The 20,620-nt window shown below is 41.4% G+C and overlaps 2 protein-coding genes across 2 annotated transcripts; one reads left to right on the forward strand and one right to left on the reverse strand.

The window, feature by feature from the left end:
• Positions 1–622: 622 nt before the first annotated feature.
• Positions 623–4,181, reverse strand: evx1 (even-skipped homeobox 1). The gene is made up of 3 exons (XM_030346373.1): positions 3,553–4,181; positions 2,346–2,581; positions 623–1,993 (listed from the first exon to the last, which is right to left on the reverse strand). The coding sequence occupies exons 1-3, from the start codon at positions 3,926–3,928 to the stop codon at positions 1,460–1,462; spliced, it is 1,146 nt and encodes a 381-aa protein (XP_030202233.1). The 5' UTR covers positions 3,929–4,181; the 3' UTR covers positions 623–1,459.
• Positions 4,182–12,373: 8,192 nt separating this feature from the next.
• Positions 12,374–15,825, forward strand: hoxa13a (homeobox A13a). The gene is made up of 2 exons (XM_030348030.1): positions 12,374–13,352; positions 13,549–15,825. The coding sequence occupies exons 1-2, from the start codon at positions 12,689–12,691 to the stop codon at positions 13,794–13,796; spliced, it is 912 nt and encodes a 303-aa protein (XP_030203890.1). The 5' UTR covers positions 12,374–12,688; the 3' UTR covers positions 13,797–15,825.
• The last annotated feature ends 4,795 nt before the right edge of the window (positions 15,826–20,620 follow it).

Below are 20,620 nucleotides of genomic sequence, written 5' to 3' on the forward strand. Positions count from 1 at the left end.
CATTTGACTTCAATGACAGAGATATCAAATTGTTTCATACGAAATGTAAATAAAATCGAGACAAGATTGTATGCATTATCTGACTTTGTTTATTGTAAATTAGACGTCGAGAACAACCCAGCAAAAATAATCAAAATTAAATCAGCGCAGTGTTATTTGTCACCTTCAAATCAATGGTTTCCATGAATAACTAGGCCCCTGGAGCAGTGCAAAGCAAAGGAAATAAAAGAAGATAAATTGATAGATAGGCATTCAGTGAGATCAAACACTTCACTCGGACCTCGCCTACAACAACACGGACTTATTATAACCTGTAAGTGGACTGGCCGACGAAAGACGAGTGGGCTCGAGTCGGTGGAGGCCGGTGAGCTTCAAATGTCCCCCCCTTGTTTTTGTTTCACATCGCTATCTGTGATTGTCCACTATATCTCCGACGTTCTCTCTCTCTCTCTCTCTCTCTCTCTCTCTCTCTCTCTCTCTCTCTCTCTCTCTCTCTCTCTCTCTCTCTCTCTCTCTCTCTCTCTCTCTCTCTCTCTCTCTCTCTCTCTCTCTCTCTCTCTCTCTCTCTCTCTCTCTCTCTCTCTCTCTCTCTCTCTCTCTCTCTCTCTCTCTCTCTCTCTCCCCCACCACGGGCTCTCCATCCTCTCTTGAACGCCTCTCTCCTCTTCCTCCTCTTGCCTCCGTCAGGCTCGGCACAACGCTCCCCTGGCGCCTTGTTACCGTTTGGAAGAAAACGATCTCTCCTCGGCCACGCGAGGCGGGCAGAGCTCGGGCGTTATCATTAATTCAACACTCAAAATTCATCCGAACATACATCACTTAATTTTTTTCTTTTCGCCAACAATATGCACAATTCCTGCGCCAAGGGTCCGCCAGGAGGGCGATGGAGAAATGGGGGGGGGGGATATAATGAGACGCCACAGCATATTTAACACATTCCCTTGTTATAAAGGAAGATGGGAAGCATTATTCTCGTGTAACCAACAATAGCTGTAGGTCAATTTGGACGCGTGTGGAGATCCAGGAATAATGATGAAATGTTAACGTCATCCATCATGGAGATTTTAACGTTTTTTTGTTTTTGTTTTTCCTCATGAATCCATTTTTTTTTTTCCTACAACAAAATAATATTTAAATCAATTGCGTTTATTTGTCCCATGCCGTCAAATTGCAGCTGGCTGTCTTGCTCTAAAATGTTTTTTTCTTACATTAGACTGTTGCACTGTATGTTGTTAATTGAAAACCCATGTTATGGTTGATCTTGTTTTAATAAAGTTATCCAACAGCGGAGTCTGACATGTGCATGACATGGCTATACCTGTTCGGCTGAGCAAGTGTGTGTGTGTGTGTGCTATGCTATTCGCATATTATATCCCATGCGTTGTATGCAATATTGCACTAACGAAGAGAGGACAAATAGTGTTGGTGTGTTTGAGGACGCATGGGCGCATTTCTCCTTTTATCTGGTCATGGGCACCTCTTCTCTCTGGTCTAATGTCACTGAGGAGGACTTACTAAGAACCGATGGGCTGAACGGGAGGAAAGCGTCAGTCCTGCTCGTTGGGGAGCAAACGAAGTCCGACCCGGGTGGCCTGGATGGGAGACCTCCCGGCTGACTAGAATGGCACGCGAGGCAGGAGCAGGGGCTTCCGCCGGGCCCGAGGCCGTGGTGGGTCGGACCGGGATACAAAGAGGGGTGCCTGAACGCGCAGAGCAGCTCGGGCCTCTGGTACGGATGCGACAACATCCGGAAACTGTCGAGGGACCTCAGGGGGCTTGCGAAAGGCGTGGCGGGGGAGGGGGCCGAGCCGGCCCCGACCCCCAGGTGGGAGTAGTAGTGGAGGGGCAGGTGGGACGGGAAGGGGTAGGGGAGATTCCCTGTGGCGGCGGCGTGGCTCATCATGTAGGTGTAGAAGGCGGGGTCAGCGGGGTGAGGCCACGTCATGGCGAGCCTCTGGCGCTTGTCCTTCATCCTGCGGTTCTGGAACCACACCTACAGCAGACATGAGGGGAGACAATGTAAACAATGACCAAACAGAACTGACCTTTATGTTTACTTATGTTTTAAAAGAGGAAAGATTGAGACGAAGGACTGACTAGGAAACGAAATTGAGTCTCAACGAATGTAGCCTTCAAGGCCTCTCAGATAAATTACAAATATTTAATTTGCCATATAAAATGGGACGAAATTAATAGGAATAGTAGACTATTAAATCAAATTCATCCTTGGTGTAGTCTAAATCCTTTGGTTGAACGTCTATGTAGTTAGCATGTTTAAATGTCTGATCAGATCACCAATGCGTCAAGTTCATGACAAAGATAAAAAAAAAAAAAAAACATTTTACCTTGATTGTGGTTTCAGGTAAATTCAGGGCAGCTGCCAGTTCGCATCTCCGGGGTCTGGAGACGTAATTCTCCCGATAAAACTCCTTCTCCAGCCGTCCGATCTGCTCCCGGGTGAATGCGGTCCGGTACCGCCTCATCTGGTCGGCTGCGTAGGCCAGCGACGCCTGGCTCGGCCCGTTCTTCCCCGAATCCGCATTGCCTTCACCCGGGAGGATGGGTGAATTAATATTTCGACCTGGAAAACAATAATAAAAGATTAAAATTAGATACAGTTTAAGAAATATGACGAAGGGCCAAAGGATTCCCCAATTAGAGTGAAATAACATTTCAACACGTTTTAATTACAGCACAAAATAACGAGTTATTTCGTTGATGTAGGCCCTGTTCACTCTGAAAGGATGCAAACGTTTAATGATTATTGCACCCTGTACTGTTTTAATAAACACTGTCACTTTCAAGCTTTTAATAGATGGTCTCTGATTGGGCCTTAAATTCTGCAACATTGCAAGTAGTCCAGGCTTAATTTGCATAGGCCTATTCTTAACACACCACACTATTTAATGATGCTGTCTCTTTGTTTGTCGCTCATTCATAAATGACATGCTTGTAAGATATTATTGACACTAGGAATGTAAAAATTCAAACGCAGCAATATATATTTTAGCATTTTACGATATGCTATTTTAACTGAAGAATGTGTCTTTCATGCAAACTGAAAACTCAACCCATTGGTGAATTAACAGGCAGTGGTCCTTTCCCTTCCCTTTATGCTTGCGGTTCATGTAAACATCTTGTCCAAACATACACTTATTGAATATAGGCTTTCTTGGTGAGGAATCTAGGATGTGGCGCCGATTTGACTCGTTTAAAGCGGATAGGGAAGAAGTCTGGTTAACGTGTGGGTGTCAACCCAGCATGTATGTATCCCACCACACTTGTCACTTCTCATAACAGCTGTGCAGCATGAAGTGAAAGCAATTGGTAAAAAAAAAACAGAACAGTAGACAATAACAACAACACCCCTAAATACAGTATTAAAAAATACACATGTCCGGGGTTCAGAAGTGAGTTTTTGTCATCTGTATATCTATTTGTAAGCCTACATTATAATTCCATCCATCAATTATCCCGGATAAAATGCTTCTAGCTTAATACCATCGAATAAAATGGAGAATCAGGGATACTCCTGCAAAATGTCCTGCTTACCTTTCGATGTGGGGTAGTCCATGCTTTCTGGTGTGCAGCTGACGTCGATTTCCTCGTAGAAATCAGACTCTGTATCTGAGCTGCTGGCTTCTCTGTGGGGGCGATCGTTGCGGTGTCTCTCGCTGGATGAAGACACGTTGACCGGTCTCATGTCTGCGCACATATTCCGTCGTACGCTCTCCTCCATCTCCATCTCGGCTCTGTCCCGCGTGTAGGACGCAGCGCCAGGGCTCGTACAGTTCCTGGGGACCGGTTTCCCCTGCGGTTCCCGTGCGGGGCTTCCGATCGCTTCCGACAGATTAGACCGATTCTTGCCAACAGCCGTGCCATGCTGACCTTCCTCCGCGAGCATCACCATTTCCTTTCTATTTTCCATTACCTTCCCTCCTCCCCCAAAAAAATGACCCACGACCGTGCGTGCGAGCTCAGCCTCAAGTTCGGGGACGAAGAATGAAAAGGATTTTTCAAACGAAGCGGTAGATTTCCGAAGCGTTACTGGAACCAAATCTCGGAAAGAGGCTTGTGAATAAATGAGGGATGCGATCCTTTCCTTGACCCTGAGAGAAGCGAGCGCTCCAGAGTTCGGCAGCAGCTCTGGGAGGGATCACCATTTGCCCCCTCTTCCTCTCGAGCTGTCATTCTTAATAGCGTAGTCGTCATGATGGTACACCGATGACGACACACATTGATTGGACGTGGGTAAACACAAGGAGCAATCACAACGGGGGAGAGATTCGGAGGGGATGGAGGGCAGATAGAAAAAAAATCAGCCGGGGAAAAAAGAGAAGAAGCTTTTAGCCAACATGAAGACCCATGTTTCCTTCTGTTTAAGGATTTAGGTTAGGAGTTTGAGGTTTTATTCCCGGTCGCTCTTGTCTTGAAAATACACATTAGTGAACTATTAATAAAATATGCATTTACATTTCCGAAGACATTTGTGATATATAGTGTATTTCTTTGAGGTCGTTATTTTACCCCAAACTGGAGGGGTAAAATTGCTGTAAACATGCTATGGTTAATATTTGACATAGAATCCACCTAAATGTGTTAGTTAATCTTTATATTACAATGACTGACTAATATCTTTATTTTATTTTTTTACTTCCTGTTTGGTGGTTTATGTATTTCGTCAGAGAAAATAGGATATACCAATGGTTGGGGGTAATAAATATAGAAAATTAAAAGCAATTAGTCTTTATTGAATATTTTGATAAAAAGTCTAGCATTGTTTTGGAAATCCATATCTACCTCGGTTTCTGTAGTGTATGGGGTAACTTACAAATCCGAGCAAAGATATAGGCCTGGCACATTTTAAATTGACTGCACCTCTTATTAGTTGACGGCTCGCAAGGAATATGCAAATAGCCTGGATAGCCTATTTGGTTTTCCAAAACGGGTCAGTCTATCAAATAGGATATAATGAAAAGCTCTCGTCCCTGCCGCATTCACACATGCGCAGTTAAAAGCTCTGTCGCACAAGGACCGTTATTAAAGCAACCATAGCAGTAGAAGTAAGTTAATACCCATGCCAAAGCGAATTAACAATGCACCCTTCTAGATTCGAGCTGTGTCCTTAAGTTATACGACAAAGTACCATGGTCCTATACTTCAAAGTAAAACAATAAAAACAATTAACAAATGCTAAATAACGTTTTTTTTTAAGGCAGGCCTACATGTGTTGCCTTAGAGAATAAACACCTCGATCAGGAGACTCTCTCCGGGGATCCTCTATAATTCCTGATTTACACTTAGACTGTTAAACTGAAACTTTGCAACTCCAGCGATTATTACCTCTTTCTAATATGTGGTGGTTCGTTTTCCCTTCCCCTAACATCTTCAAAATTCAGTTCACAATAAAATAACCAGTGAAACAGCTCTTTTGTGGACTCAATTACCTTTTTTTTTATTCCAAATTGGACCAATCAAACTTACACCAACTGTGTACGGATGTAACGCGGAGGCTGTGCTCTAATATCGATGATGCTGTGGACAGTGACGTCACGTGGGTGTCAAAAAAGAGAGGAGAGCGCGCGGCGGAACGGGCTCCGGTTCCCCAGAAGCCTTCGCTGTCCTTGTGCGCCCTCGCCTGTCCAACAGGAGGACGACTCCGCGGCAACAGTTGACCCCTCCCCCAGCCGAGCAACAGAGAAGTGAGCAGAATTCCTGTGAGTCTACATAAGTTAGCCTCCCCCCCCCCCTCCTCCTCCCTCTCCCTCTCTCTTCTGCTCTGTCTTCAGCACGGTTGGCCTTATCTGTCAGTCTGCCCGTCTGTCTGACTGTCTGTCTTTTCCTTGTGGACCGTCTAATTTTTTTTTGCGTTTGCACCACAACCACACCTTCGTGCCAATGGTCAAATATGTTCCATGTTTAAACGAATCCTAGTCGAGTTTGTCAGTCAAATCAGAGCACTTAGAAATACACAGTAGGCCTACTTCCATAACAACCCCTTTGTTTGTTTCGTTTTTGACCTTCTTAGGCTACTGACACGGGACTTTTCTGTTGGCCTATATCCATTTAGGAATATCATTGATTACATTTTCATGAAAATAATTGACAGTAACTATTTAACCTATAGATTTGGTCAACGTTATAATCTGCTTTAATTTGTACATTTCATAGGAGCTTCATGTCGCGTATAGGTAGGCTATTTCCAGTGACAGGGTGGATTCGGGAGCGATGTCTTTGACTGACACCGGGTTGTTTGGTGTTGTTAAGCTGGAGTATAGGGAAGTGCAGGGCTCGGGGAAACAAATACAAATACCGTGAGAAAGTATATTATTAAACACGCAAGTGAAAAAGTATAGGCACATAGTGGCATCCCGTGATGAATAGGCTACTGATTCCTAAACCAGGCTCCTGGTTATTGTTTAATCGTTAGCGTATTTTTTTTTCAATGCATGAGATACTATTTGGCATATTGATACTCCACACAAGAAAGATGCATTTGTTGCAGTGCATGTGCCATAATAAGTCTGAAGGGCACTGTATCTCGTGATCTACCGGGAGATAAGGATCAAGATTAACTTTGCGCAATCGAAGGATGACCTTGTTCAATTACAGTAGTGTCCTATTGTGTGTCTTAGATAGTGAAGGACACCGGATGGGTTTGGAGAGCTTTGTTTGCGCATTGTTAAACTATTTACCATAGTATCATGAAGCATATTGCAATAATCGTTTAGCGTGCTTCATTTCTGAAGTAGCCTATTGCCCACACCGCACTATAGATTACCAACTCTGGACACCTTTATGTGGGTTTTCTCGAGCGTCTAGTTTGGGGGTAGATCAAAGAGGGGAGCGCCCCCCGCGGCAGACATTGCAGAATGCGCCCCTCGGTTTTACTAGGGAGGCCAACTTGAACTTGACCATGGAGTCTGCGCAGTGCCCATGTAATCCAATCCCGGCGGTGAAATACTTTGGCTTTTTACCTCAAAACCAGTTTTGATCAGAGCGTGCATAGACTTTGGTCAGAGTGTGTAATTTCTGTCACCATGTAGCTTTGGCTATAATTTCAACGAAGGCATGAGGAAGCGATGGGATGGAAGATAAACCCATATATCGTTCATGACTCAGGCCTCCCGTCTTATTGCTTCAACTTGGCCTTGAATGACGCAGTGGCCAGGATGTCAACTGCCTGATCACGACATATGCCTTAAGAATGCAAGGTGACTATACGTTGACTATACGGTTGTCAACCCGTTTTGTCGCTACTCACAATGCTTCACTGCGCGACGTCTGCGGATCCCTCTGCTTCGATACAGGGTTTAGCAAGCGATCAGGCGCGAATTACCCCCCCCCCATTAAAACGATAGTATGGTGTGTGAGGTAGCCATGTAATATGGCTTATCACCAATTCAGTAGTAGCATTGCAACGCGCCAGGTGCAAGGCCTTATCACTTTACGAGTGCGAGGTTTACTGTTTGGTGGGCTTTACTTCCATTGCGTCTTGAGAAGAAACGCCGTGAGGTCGTTTGTTGTTTGTTAAGGTGCACACTGTCGGTGGAGGCCGTCCTCCAGGTTCGTGTCCATTGTGCTCGTGTCTATGATGAATCCGCGTTTGGATATTGCCTATCATACGTATCGTAGGCCTACCTGCGGCATGTAACAGGTTCGAGTTTTTATATCATCATAAGGTAGTGAGGGTAAGCTGTTTGTGGAACCGCTTCGCTCAGATCAATCGCTTATCGTTTATAATGATACGTAGGTCTGTAAAGGCTATCTTTTTTTAGCACGTACATTTGTCATTACGCAATAGGCTAAAGCTCAATGTGGAGAAGGTGCTGAAATTATGGATGCCTGACAGAGCCAGAGAAGACGATGCCCAGAACTTTTGAATGTGGTTTGGGACTGTGCTCTATAGGCTACTTTCTCTTAACATTAATGGATCTTCAGATTTGTTAGACAATTCGTTTCCGATTAGTCCACATAATATTTTGTTTTCCAGATGGCAGATCATATGTTCTTTTCGGGCTCTCGAAAAATCGAAGGTATCGAAAATATTTTTGATAAATAATAGCCAGTGATTTGAAGGGCTACAGAGCTAGCCTATATACTAACTATTCCACAGGGTTCAGCTCGGCAGGCCCACCAATGCCCATTGTATAACCAAGACATATCGTTTGCTATCCAATAAAATGCATAATCCATAAACCATCCGCACCATACAATATAGTATCGCGTATAATACATAGGCTGTATAATTGTAGTCCTTACCTGTACGCCAGTTGTCTTTTTTTTTTTATGAATAACAGCAAAGTCTAGCAGATATGTTTTGATTAATGACTCGTTCAACTTAAACTTAAACTTTAATAAAGGCTTTTAATCTGGAACTATTCCAACTAAATGGGGGCTAAACTTTCGTTGTGGTTGTACTAACCCTACCTTCATGGCACAGGAGAAGGCCTTAAGACTCGGAGGTTATGCGAAATGTATTTACCTTTGGTCCTTGGTCATTTCTGGCGTTAGGGGTCGTTTAGAGAGGGTCTCAATGTGAAGTGGATTAAGGCGCAATATAGCATACTAGACTACTTAATTACATTATGCTTATACGTAGCCTAATAATTATTGGCCTGCGCCTAAATGTATCTAATATATTTTCGTCCTTTACAGGTGTCTTTGCCTTTGTTTGCTTTTCCTTTTTTTGTTCGGTGGAAAATACAATGGTTATTATTATGTTATTCATTTGTCTTCCCCTATGATTGAAAGCCTATTCCCCCCCACATTAGCAAGTCTTTATGCAAAAAAAAGGTGATTAGGATTCTGCATTCCCAGCAAAACCGGGTTCGCTTATGGAATCCCAGCTTGAGCTCAATAAATGCCAGGTAGGATTCAGGCCTAAATTAAAGTCGTGCAGCTTAATTCAAGTTCATGATCGACCTCTAGGCCCACTTTATCCACGTGAGCTCTGTGAACTGATCAGGAGCGCTCGCATCGTGCTATCATATTGAAACCAGCATTGCCGATTTGAACAAATTAAACAGCATAGGCTTGATTTGAATTGCAATCAAAATGGGCTTAATGTGACAATTACTTATCCATACCCGTCACATGCAAAACAAAAAGTCTTTATTGTTGCTCGGTTTCTATATAGGACAGTGCATGATTCGTTCGATGTAGCCGATTTTAATTATACCTTTAGATTTAATCAGCACTTTTAGTTTTAGTTGTAGGCCTATATGTTTTTATCTATCAGCCGTTGTGAGGATCCGTGCAGAGTGAAGGCCATTAAAGCACCTCATGTTGGTAACTTTGACCGATAGCTAACTGACTGGACCCTGGCGTGTGAAAGTTGTTCCTTTCATATTGCGTTGTATTTTTTCCCATTGTGTAGACTGAAGGCTACACCATAAACATATTACCGAAACTTCCATGACGAAAGAAAAAAAACTATTTTATCTCACCCCCTGATTTATTTTGATCAAAAACGCACTTAGGCCTAAATTTCGCTTTTTTATATGACAACCTTCTATTTACCTAGCTGAACGACATATATTACGACTAATATATATATATATATATATATATATATATATATATATATATATATACACACACAACTAGAGGCTATGCAATTTCTGAGAAACAAACAAACAAAACCGCTAAACCGTGAATGACAGTGGCCTACAACCCATTGTTTCAAAGTGTAAACTATTAAGACATGCTGGTTACATGAAAAAGTATAGTAGGCCTATTATTATAGACCTCAAAGAGCGTTTTTGATAATTGGACCGAACAATGATGTTCCTATTTCCCATTCACTGCCTCAACACAGGGCATGTGTTTGACGATAGCAGGTAGGGCTATAGCTGAGGGTCTGGCCATGGGTGTATAGTTCTCTGTAGTGCTCTGTCTTGTCCTTGCTGCTGTTGTTGTATAAGCCTGGTTTGACCGCTGGCCTTGAAAAAACACACATCTGCGCTTTGCGCCGCCATGGTTACGACCATCTTTTGTTGTGATCCCCAGGCTCGGACCTGAGATCCGTGGGTTCTCCAAACAACCTTCTGAGTTCAGTCAAACCAACTTTGACTGGGTTGTGGATGGAGAGAAAAACTACGATGCTCGGATCATCAAGATGAAGTGCGATCAGGCCTGATCGTAGGCTGTATGTTTTCACTGAAAGAACATTTCTTAAAGCGCATATATAGACGAATAGGCGTACAGCCTACTTCCATGCATAGGATAAGGAGAAGTATGGAGCGAAAACTGATTTGATTCAATATTAATAGGCCGATTGCATGTCAGATCAAATTATGTTACTAATCCTAAATTAAAAAAAGACTATCGTACAAATAGGTTCATTACAGAGTGAAAGCCCATTACTTGCCGCCAACTTGCACCAACTATAATTTGACCCACTTAAGCCAAAACGACTTGGAATGATTTAGTTCAACAATATTTGGACGATGATTCTGATGATGGTCGTGCAGGCTCATGCTTTTCATCAATAGGTGAAGCATTTGGATAAAGAAATAGTATTTGAAATTTAAAATAGCGTAGTCCTATGTCTATCAACATTATGCAATACATATAGGACTACTTTTAATGAACCATTTATAAATAACCCTTATTTCGAACTTACATAACCAATTTCGCATCTACGCACTAGCCTATCGACATTACCACTTTCGCTAAATGAGGTTTATTTAATTGGCTTCATATGGAATCCTGAAAATTAGAGAATGGATAGCTTATCTGTATTCGTTTCTGATCTAGAATAACAAACAAACGTTTCCTCATGGAAGATGATTGTGCGGGCAGTCTAGAGTTGACGAATAGGCCTATTTTGTTTTCTACTTGTTGCCAATGTGGCTTTAACGATTGTTAATGCATACATTGCAATTTAAAATATAAAGACAGGAATCCTTATAGGCCTATATATTCTTATTTATAGAATTGTTTACATTTTTAATCATTGGTCTATTTCCACCTCGCCGTAGGCCTACGTGCTGTAGGATATTTTGGATTATGCCAATATAACGTTATCGTTACTGGTCGTTGGTTGATTATTTACGCACTGGGTTTACTGTAGTCAGTAGATAGATATGTGAAAAACTAAAGGATTCAGTTGAAGATACATGAGATCTTAACTGTATAACAGCCTCTTTTTTTAAAATGTATTTTCACTAATCTAGCCATACCAAAACTCGTTTTATGTGTGGACATTTGGGTCAAGACTTGAGTGAGAGCTACTCCAACTAAATGTTGAGTCGCCATAGACAGTATAGTCAGAGTGCCACTGGTCGTAAACACGTAAAAGCAGACCAGACACCCACACAACGACACGTCTATATTGTGCCTTCTTTTCAGAGAATACATCATTTTCACACGTATCCGACGAAACTCCTACAAACACACACAAACGAAGACATTCTTGTTATGTTTCGAACCCTAAATGGAAGCTTACACACAAGTCAAGCTACATCTAAAGCCGGCCATGTAGTGTAGTCCTAAGGTCTAAACGCTAGAACAAAAATGATAGTTAAAGTTAATGTCCTCGAAAGCTTTTATTCAAACAGGAATTCTCACCCTCCTTCCGCTCTTTTCAAAAGCTCAGACGTTCCTCCAGGACTGAATAGCCCCAACAAGCATGTCGGCTAGACAGAAACTTTCAACTTGACCTTGGCCTCCAGCCGTGACAACCGCGTATGCAAAAATACCTACAACCAAAAACCTTGTTTTATACATCCAAATGACTTGCGAAGGTCATGATATTGACCAAACGGACTATAGTGCGATGTTAGGCCTATAGCCTCGTTTATTTATATGTATATTTTTTTGTTCATGCCCTTTTTTTTGAGCCCGCGCATATACTTTAAATTATGGACACACATATGTGTGCTCATCGTCATAAACAATTGTACATGTTTGCACACATAGCCGCAGTGCCACTAAGGCTTCACAGGCAAGCAAAATATATATTTTAAGTTCCTGCTTTCTATTTTCTTGTTAGTAATATAATCGTATATCATTGATACACGTAGTTGTTATTGAGTGTGCATAATTGATATAGATATATATAGATATAGATATACGTTTTAGGAATTAAATGCATAGTAACACGTACCTTTTTGCATGCAGCTAAAGCATAACATGGCACGGACAAATTGTTGTATAGGCTACGTAAAGAATACATTGGGGTAAGGTATATAGTTCACATTCAGATGGATCCATGTGGTAATAGGCCTATATATTTATTTCACATTTAGATATCTTTCGAATCTACCAAGAAGGAGACTCCGATTGATTCAAAACAAAAGCTAAAACACAACATTTATTCCTTATTTTTGAGGGTTTAATTTATTCTTTACCTTATCACACAATCATTGCCCAATTTGTATTTAATTTGTCTGGGATTATCTCAATGAATGGATTCTTCCTTGCCAATGCAAAGTGCCATTATCGGTACAGTAACCCAACACACAGCCCAACATTTTCATTTAATTATCTGCGCTGGTAGATGTTTATCGTGCGCTTTGCATAGCCAGGTCACGTGGTAAACTCCTGGCCAATGACGGCGCAACCTTTCGTGCTCTCGTGCGCGTCAGAGTCATTTACTCTCCCCCGAATCAGTATCTCCTTTTCCTCAGTCTCTGGGCTTTTTTAAAAAGAGCCAGTACCCTTCAATGTTGGATGTCGTGCTATGACAACGTCACTGCTTCTCCGTCCGCGCTGGATCGACCCGTCGGTGATGTTCCTCTACGACAACGGCGACGGCTCCGATGAAGTGAGTAAGAACATGGAGGGCTTTGCTGGTGGCAACTTTGCGGCGAACCAGTGCAGAAATCTGATGGCGCATCCCCCGTCCCTGGCACCCAGCACCACATACTTGTCCAGCGACGTGCCCGCCTCTGGTATGGGGGAGCCGGTGAAGCAGTGCAGTCCGTGCTCGGCGGCCCAGAGCTCTTCCAGCGCCTCGCTGCCCTATGGATACTTTGGCAGCAGCTACTATCCGTGCAGAATGTCCCATCACAGCAGCATGAAGTCGTGCGGTTCGCAACCCCCCTCTGCGTATGGGGATAAATATATGGACTCCTCCGCGTCTGCGACTGACGACTATACGTCTCGGGCAAAGGAATTCGCTTTCTATCCCACGTATCCTTCTGGTCCGTACCAACCTGTTCCGAGCTATCTGGATGTGCCCGTGGTGCCCACTATCAGTGCGCCGTCGGAGGCCAGACACGAGACCCTGTTGCCCATGGATAGCTACCAGCCGTGGACTCTCACCGCGAACGGTTGGAATAGCCAAGTGTACTGCGCCAAAGAGCAGCCACAGGCAGGGCATATCTGGAAATCCTCTATACCAGGTAAGATTCAACACTAAAACATGGCATGACTGCTTTTGTTTGATTTGATTGAGTAGGCCTATTCTTTTTTTTTGGGGGAGGGTTGGGGGCAAAATACGTATAATGTTGATCAGAATCCTCAAAAGTGCACAGCTGCATGGCGAACGTTGGTAGTTTTTCTTAAGGTGTCTGTGTCTGCTTTTCGTTCACCGTACAGACGCGGTGTCCCACGCAGCGGGGGACGCGGGCTCATACCGACGTGGACGGAAGAAGCGCGTGCCATACACCAAGGTGCAACTGAAGGAACTGGAGCGAGAGTACGCCGCCAATAAATTTATCACCAAGGATAAGCGGAGAAGGATATCGGCTCAGACTAATCTCTCCGAGAGACAGGTTACAATATGGTTTCAGAACCGACGTGTGAAGGAAAAGAAAGTGGTCAACAAAGTGAAAATAATCAGCTAGATATTTTTTCTTTTTGGCGGAATATAGGCCTGTCCATTGGAAATTAATACATACGCACGGGCGCGCACGCGTGCGCCCTAACTCCCCTCTCTCTCTCTCACACACACACACACACACACACGCACACGCACGCACACACACACACACACACACACACACACACACACACACACACACACACACACACACACACACACACACACACACACACACACGCGCGCGCACACACACACGCACAATGAAACAGTCCACAATTCTGGATTTATGGATTGGGAGGGCTAACTTTTTTCGATTATTTGTTTGATGCACGTGATTCACCAGAAGTTTTGGAACCCAATTTCCTTCTATAATGCTCGGTTCTCTCTTTTCCTTCGTGTTGTAAAATATGTTTGACTGAGTCCGCATGTGGAAAAATATATGTGACATTTCTCTCTGAGCTCAGGAAATCAGACCTCATGAAGGCTGTCCTATGCCATTGAGATTTTACTTTTCCAAGTTTAACGAGAGTGTTAAATGCGGAGGTTCACCGGATTACATAAAGCATTTGGACTTTGGTACATTTGACTAATAATAGCGTCCAACGCCTCTCCAAACAAGCCACACGGTTTACTTCCAAGATTTATTTTTTCAAATGGACCCATGCTTCCGTTCATATTCAATATATGGTGCAATTCTTATTATAATGCATAGATAATCGTCCGGAATATGTCTTCATATTAATTATTGCTTTTATAATGTGTGCCTATTCATGGTTGTATATAACGTAAATTTCGGCATGGTTACTATCTTTGTGTGTTAAATATTTCTGTCTTGTCCATCCAAATAAAATATGGACAGTGAATTATAAGGCTATTAGGCTACACTATGAGTGGATTTTTAGGTTACCTCGGGAAGCGTTTATATTTATTAATGCAGGCCAATTATTTCATTGTTGTCAAACTTCCAAAATCCGCGGCCTATTTCTTTGTCATTAGGTTGGTCTATGGTTGTTTCAAATGGTTGTGATCTAACAATAGGCCAGTTAATTGACCTACACAATCTTTGCACACAATTATGTTTTTAAATGTAGTATCATTGACCTGTTGAGCAATCAATTAGCTTTGCTTTACACCTACAGAGATCACATAGTGTAAAGAGCTGTAGAGCTGTACAGCTAGAGATGTGTGAGCTTCTACCGCCACCCAGTGGCTAATCAGGCGTATTGTGTGTCATTGAATTTCTTTCTTTTTTTATTGAATTCCAGTAAACGTACCTTGATATAACAACTACCAATGACAATGATGAGTACACATCTCATTTATATTGCTTGTATATAATATTCTATATAATAATATACTCTTGGCTATGGTGACACGACCCAGAATACAACTAGTGTGGCCTATGCGTTGTCTCGGTGTTGAGAGGTTAAAAAGTCGCAAACACGCAACGATTTGTGTAAAACAACATTGACGACGACTTTGGAAATGTTCATTTACGGACTGTTCGGTAAGACAGTTATACCGTTTTAGAATTTTTTTAGAGTAGTCCTACTTCCTAATAGGCCCACTGGACTCTCAACATAGCCGACGTGTCGAGGTTAACCTTTTAAGTAGGCTACAGGCCACGGTATCCTAAACCCTAAACCCTTGAGGTTGTGGACTATTGTCCTGGTCGAATGTATGAGCTTTATAAACAGGTAAGCCTATTCGACGTATGAAATAGAAAATCCAGAACGAATAAAATATATCTGTTCATGTAGGCTGCAGCAGGGCTCAGTTTGCGTTCAAAAGACGGTCGGGTGTTTCGACGTATCGCCGCAGATTTCAGAACCAGGCCTAACATATCAGAATTTAGAAAGACGAGTATTCAACACTTTGTGTCATACGTTATTGTTTTTATTATCTAACAATACAATTCATTTAATTTTTTGAGATTATTTAAAGTGTACCCCTTTCATCCAAGAAGAAAAAACGCTATTCAGTTCAGTGTAACATGGGACTACACGATATCTACATCTATATCTATCTATATTTTATCTATGTATCAATAACTATATCAATATCTAGATAGAACGATAGATATATATACATATATATATGTAAATATATAGATAGATATTAATCGATATAAACATCTATATAAATTCATATAGATAGATAGATATAGATATATAGAGATGTATGACAAAGAGAAGCTATTTATCATAAATGTATATTATCAAATGTATAATCCTGTTATATGATTACGGGATTACGCATAGGTCTACTCCTCTTCATAATATTTGATATAGTCTACTAGGCCTACCACTTACACTATACCAGGCCTACTGTAGACCTATACGAACAGACACGGTCGCACAATAATGAGCGTATGAGAAAACTGTAGAGAGAGATGTTTTCTTTTATCTAACATGTATAACTGAATACATTTCATGAATGTAGTAGACACGTTATGTGTAACTGACCCTATTCGCGTTAGAAATGTATTTGTATCCACTTTTCCAAAGAGTCACCTCTGCATTTCATTCTTTAGATTGCGGGTATTCACTCTATATTATTGGATCACACATTATACAATTATAAGACAATGCTTAGGTTTGCCGTCGCAACATAAAAGTCGGTTTGTATTCTACGTATAGATACTTATTTATATATATGCAAGATTGCTTCACTTAGCCTATGTGAAGCAACCTGTTGTTTTCAACTATTCTTGTACTTCACAGAAACTAAACACAGGGTTGTTGTTTCGGACGATATTTTCATTTATTAAATTCGTTTCTTATCCTTGTTATTAGAGAAAACTAAGTTAGAGATTTCAGTTTCAAAAAAATAAAAAAAATAATAAAAATTAAATTAAATATTGAATATACAGGCAATATTGGTGATGCAGTTGATATTACAGGTTGGCCTATCCCTTTACTTTGACACCAAAACGGATACACCACCATTATACAAAATATAAAGGCCTACATAATCTTATATAGCCTATAATAAGAGAACTAGATTCTTAAGCGTGACTCTAGTTGGGACAGTTGATTTTGGTCTTTTATGTATATAAATCGCCATAGCTTACTTTTGTGATTTATTGAAGCCAATCTAAGCGAAGAAGCGGCAGCTATATGTAAATTGGAGAATAAAAATGAGTGTTGGACTAATACATGATTGAACTGCAGGTTTGGGGTAGACATGTTTGACGATCACATTTCGACCACAAACACGCGAAATCTGAGCCACCGCAAACGGCCCCTGGTCATACGTATGCACAGCGGCGCGCGTAGGTGTTACAAAATAACCCTAGGCTGCTTCGGGCATAGCTTCGGGTGTATTAAAGGGCAAGACTGGAAAGTGTTACTTCCTGTACCATGAAATAAATAAAAGCTGGAAAGGGGACTGGGTTTATCCTCACGGGTTGAAATGACTCGAAGCTGGTTGGCTATGTGTATAAGCAGAGTAGCCACCCATTGGCTGGTGGTGAAGCAAAACAAGCGGTAACTCCCGCCTTCATTCCAAGTTTGATGGACAGCCCTTTCCCCGCCCACCAGACGCTCTTTGCCCAGCAATGCGTTTTTTTTCCCAGAGCTTGGGCCTGCGTCAAACAGGATGTTGAACTTGATTCTCGGCGACAACGTGAGCTCTGCTGCCACCTTAAGGCAATTTAACGCAGTACATCACTTTGTGCTATAGAGCGACATTATAGTCCAGTTTTCGGCCGCTATTTCGATCTGGGTATAGGCCTACTATCACTTATATGTTATATTCGATTATTTTAAATCATATATCATGCATCATTTTGTTTTACAGGTTCCACTGTTTCTCGCCTTTTTTGTTGCTGTTTACAAATAGTGGAACGCTGGCAGAAAGAAAATATTGTCATGTGTTTTTCATTTGTCAATCTATGGTTTTATTATCACGTGTTTGCGCTCGCAAGCATTCTGTAAGAAAGTACGAAAACATGAGTTAGAATGTGATAAGGACCCAAGGAGACCCAATGCGAACACATGATAATCTGGTTTTAGTGGTGTGTTCTGGATACCTACCCACCTTGCGTAATAACGGCACTGGCCGCCCAACCCATGACACTAGGAGTTGGTCTGAAACGTAATCGTGTAGCAGACCAACCTAGACGGCCATCCGCCAAATGAACAACGCCATTGTTTCCTTTCTCTTTGCAGTTTAAAGCAAACTAGGAATGCTTTGCAGTCCGTTAATGTTTCCAATATAGTAGGCTACCATTTTGTGTAAACAAAATATTGCTATCTAAATGAATGGTGACTAAATCCATCCCATAGGCCGCTCCAATAGACACATCCGTACATTGAAATTGCTCTGCTCGTTATATAGTGATGGCCCAAATTTCATTTATTTCAAGTAGGCCTACAAGTCCATGAGACGAAACTAACGTTGCAACCTATACAATGTGTAGCTCTAATTCTGCATCAGCCCAGGACGGCAAACGAGGTTTGAATGTTAGCTCCTTAAGAGACTATTATCAAATGTTAGAAAAAAGGCAGTCGCTTGCTTCAACCTAGATCCTAATTCCATCTCCAAAAGCCATTAGCCATATTTCTTGGTCAAATCCGATCTTCTGTTTGTAGAAGTTGCAAGTTTTACCTTAATTGCCGTCTAGTTTGGAACATTTATGTAAACATTTGTGTACCTACGTCATTGTACATCCTTTTTACTGTATTAGGTTGCATATGGCTCTATCTCAGACATTTAATAACACATGGCATGGATCTGTAGGCCGTCTCGTCCCGTCTAGTCATTGTCGAACGTATTTTGCACTCTCAAAAGACTAAGGCGATATTTTTGGCCCTCCGCATGTATTTGCATTTAAATTTGGTAGTCTTATAAGTGGACTAATTATTGCAATTTTCCGTGATGTTGAACGTGTCTCGTCTATGTCCTTAATTTGAGGCTATATGAGGCTACGATGCAAAAAGAAAAGAAGCAGTCTGTGGATTTGGTCTCGTTTATATCTTTTGTTTGGGACTGGTCTGGTACTTACGACACATTTGTAATCACTGAAGCGTCTGAAGTCCTCCCCGAATTAATATAATTTAACATAAGCCAGCAACCAATAGGCTACCAGAAAAGTTACAAATAACATTCTGCTCGTTGATACAAACATTAGTTTAATGTATTAAAAATATCTTACTCCACGAAAGAACGAGAAGACGAAACGTGCACCGAAACGGAGGAGGCGCGTAATATAGAGCTTATAGGCCTATTTGTTCCCCGAATTAGCCTACTTAATTGTTTTAGACAATTTAAACAACACTTAAATATGTTCAAAGATTGAAATGCATATTTAGTATGTATTTCCATAGAAAGTTGATATAAAGTGTTGAAGATGTTGCATGAAATTCCAGAGGATTCTTTCTCCTCTTCGGTCCTCAATCGCATTTTTAAAAATGTGGGTTTTATAGGATCCCAATACAAATCAATTAACGGTATGTGTCTTAATATGACGTTGAATAAAGTCCAAATTTGACATTTTCTTTTCCAATGTCGATTAGACGAATGTCCCTCCCTTTGACCGTGGAGTTGAGCTGACTCCCCGACGCTGCAGCGTCCTTTCCTGGGTGGTCAAGTCTCTTCTCTTCGCCCCTTGCCTTGGACCCGCTTTTGTGTCACCTGTGGATAAATGGACATTTTATAGTTAATAATAACTTATGCCAGATGTGTTAAAACGAATTGAAAATAAAGTCTGCGTTAGAAATGATTTTTTTTTTTAGAACTCTTTTTCAAGACGCATCAGCCCACTGTTACCCACATCGAAAACAGTACTGACTGATTCACCCGATTACATTCAAGTTCAAAATGGTCGAATCACAATATGTTCTATCAGGCTGTGTTACACACTGATCCCTTTGATTTACAGGAAGAAATACCGTCCAAACCAATCCGTCGGAGGCAATTTCTGGATGTTTTGGATTAACAACATGGCAAGTTTGAGCTCATATGAATGAAAACCACAGCTATGAATACCATTCTAGCTGTGAACATACCTTTTAAGGATTTTCCTCACGTTAGGCTACTTTCACTTGTCTTGGACCCTCTTATTCGCAGCCTTCTATAAAGTGTGTTTGGCTTATCTCATTTGGCCGTCACACTATAATGTTTGGCTTTTCCAAAGCCATTTTACATGTTACAATTATCCGACGGTAGCAGATATAGGCCTATAACATGCAGTGGACTTAGTGCCGACATATGAATGAGGCCGGAGGCTTTCCATTTCTTTCAAACTACAGCTTTCTTTGAAAAATCCCAAGTGTGGCAATTTAGCCTTACTTTATTGTCTTACGTCGCTGACAGCGTGAAACTGTGCTACAGAAGCACCCCAGACGTAATTGTTGTCTTGTTGTCTAACAGCGTTTTATGGCACAAAGGTAGAGGCTGTTGGGAATGGGGTTGTATTCGTGTTGCGAACATCAATGTTAAAGGGAGGTTTTGGATGCGTTTTACGTATTTAAAACCTGATCTGAACGTGCCTAATTGTGTTTAGATAGATTGACCAAAGAATACATTAGTTTTTGCAATTAATTTCAATTAAATACTTACTTTTTTGTACGATTTAGCATTTATGTTAAATTCAAAAGAATGAGCAGCATTGGTTGACGTGATCCATGAATGCAATTGCCTTAAAGCAATATGTAGGCATGACCTTTCCCTCTCCATATGATACCAATGGATAGGTCTGCTTTATAGATCCATGCAAAGTTCATTACATTTTTCGACATTGAAATCTCTTCATACATATATATATATATATATATATATATATTTATATTTATATATATATATATATATATATATATATATATATATATATATATATATATA

Source organism: Gadus morhua, chromosome 22, assembly GCF_902167405.1.
Source record: "Gadus morhua chromosome 22, gadMor3.0, whole genome shotgun sequence".
NCBI classification, from domain to species: domain Eukaryota; kingdom Metazoa; phylum Chordata; class Actinopteri; order Gadiformes; family Gadidae; genus Gadus; species Gadus morhua.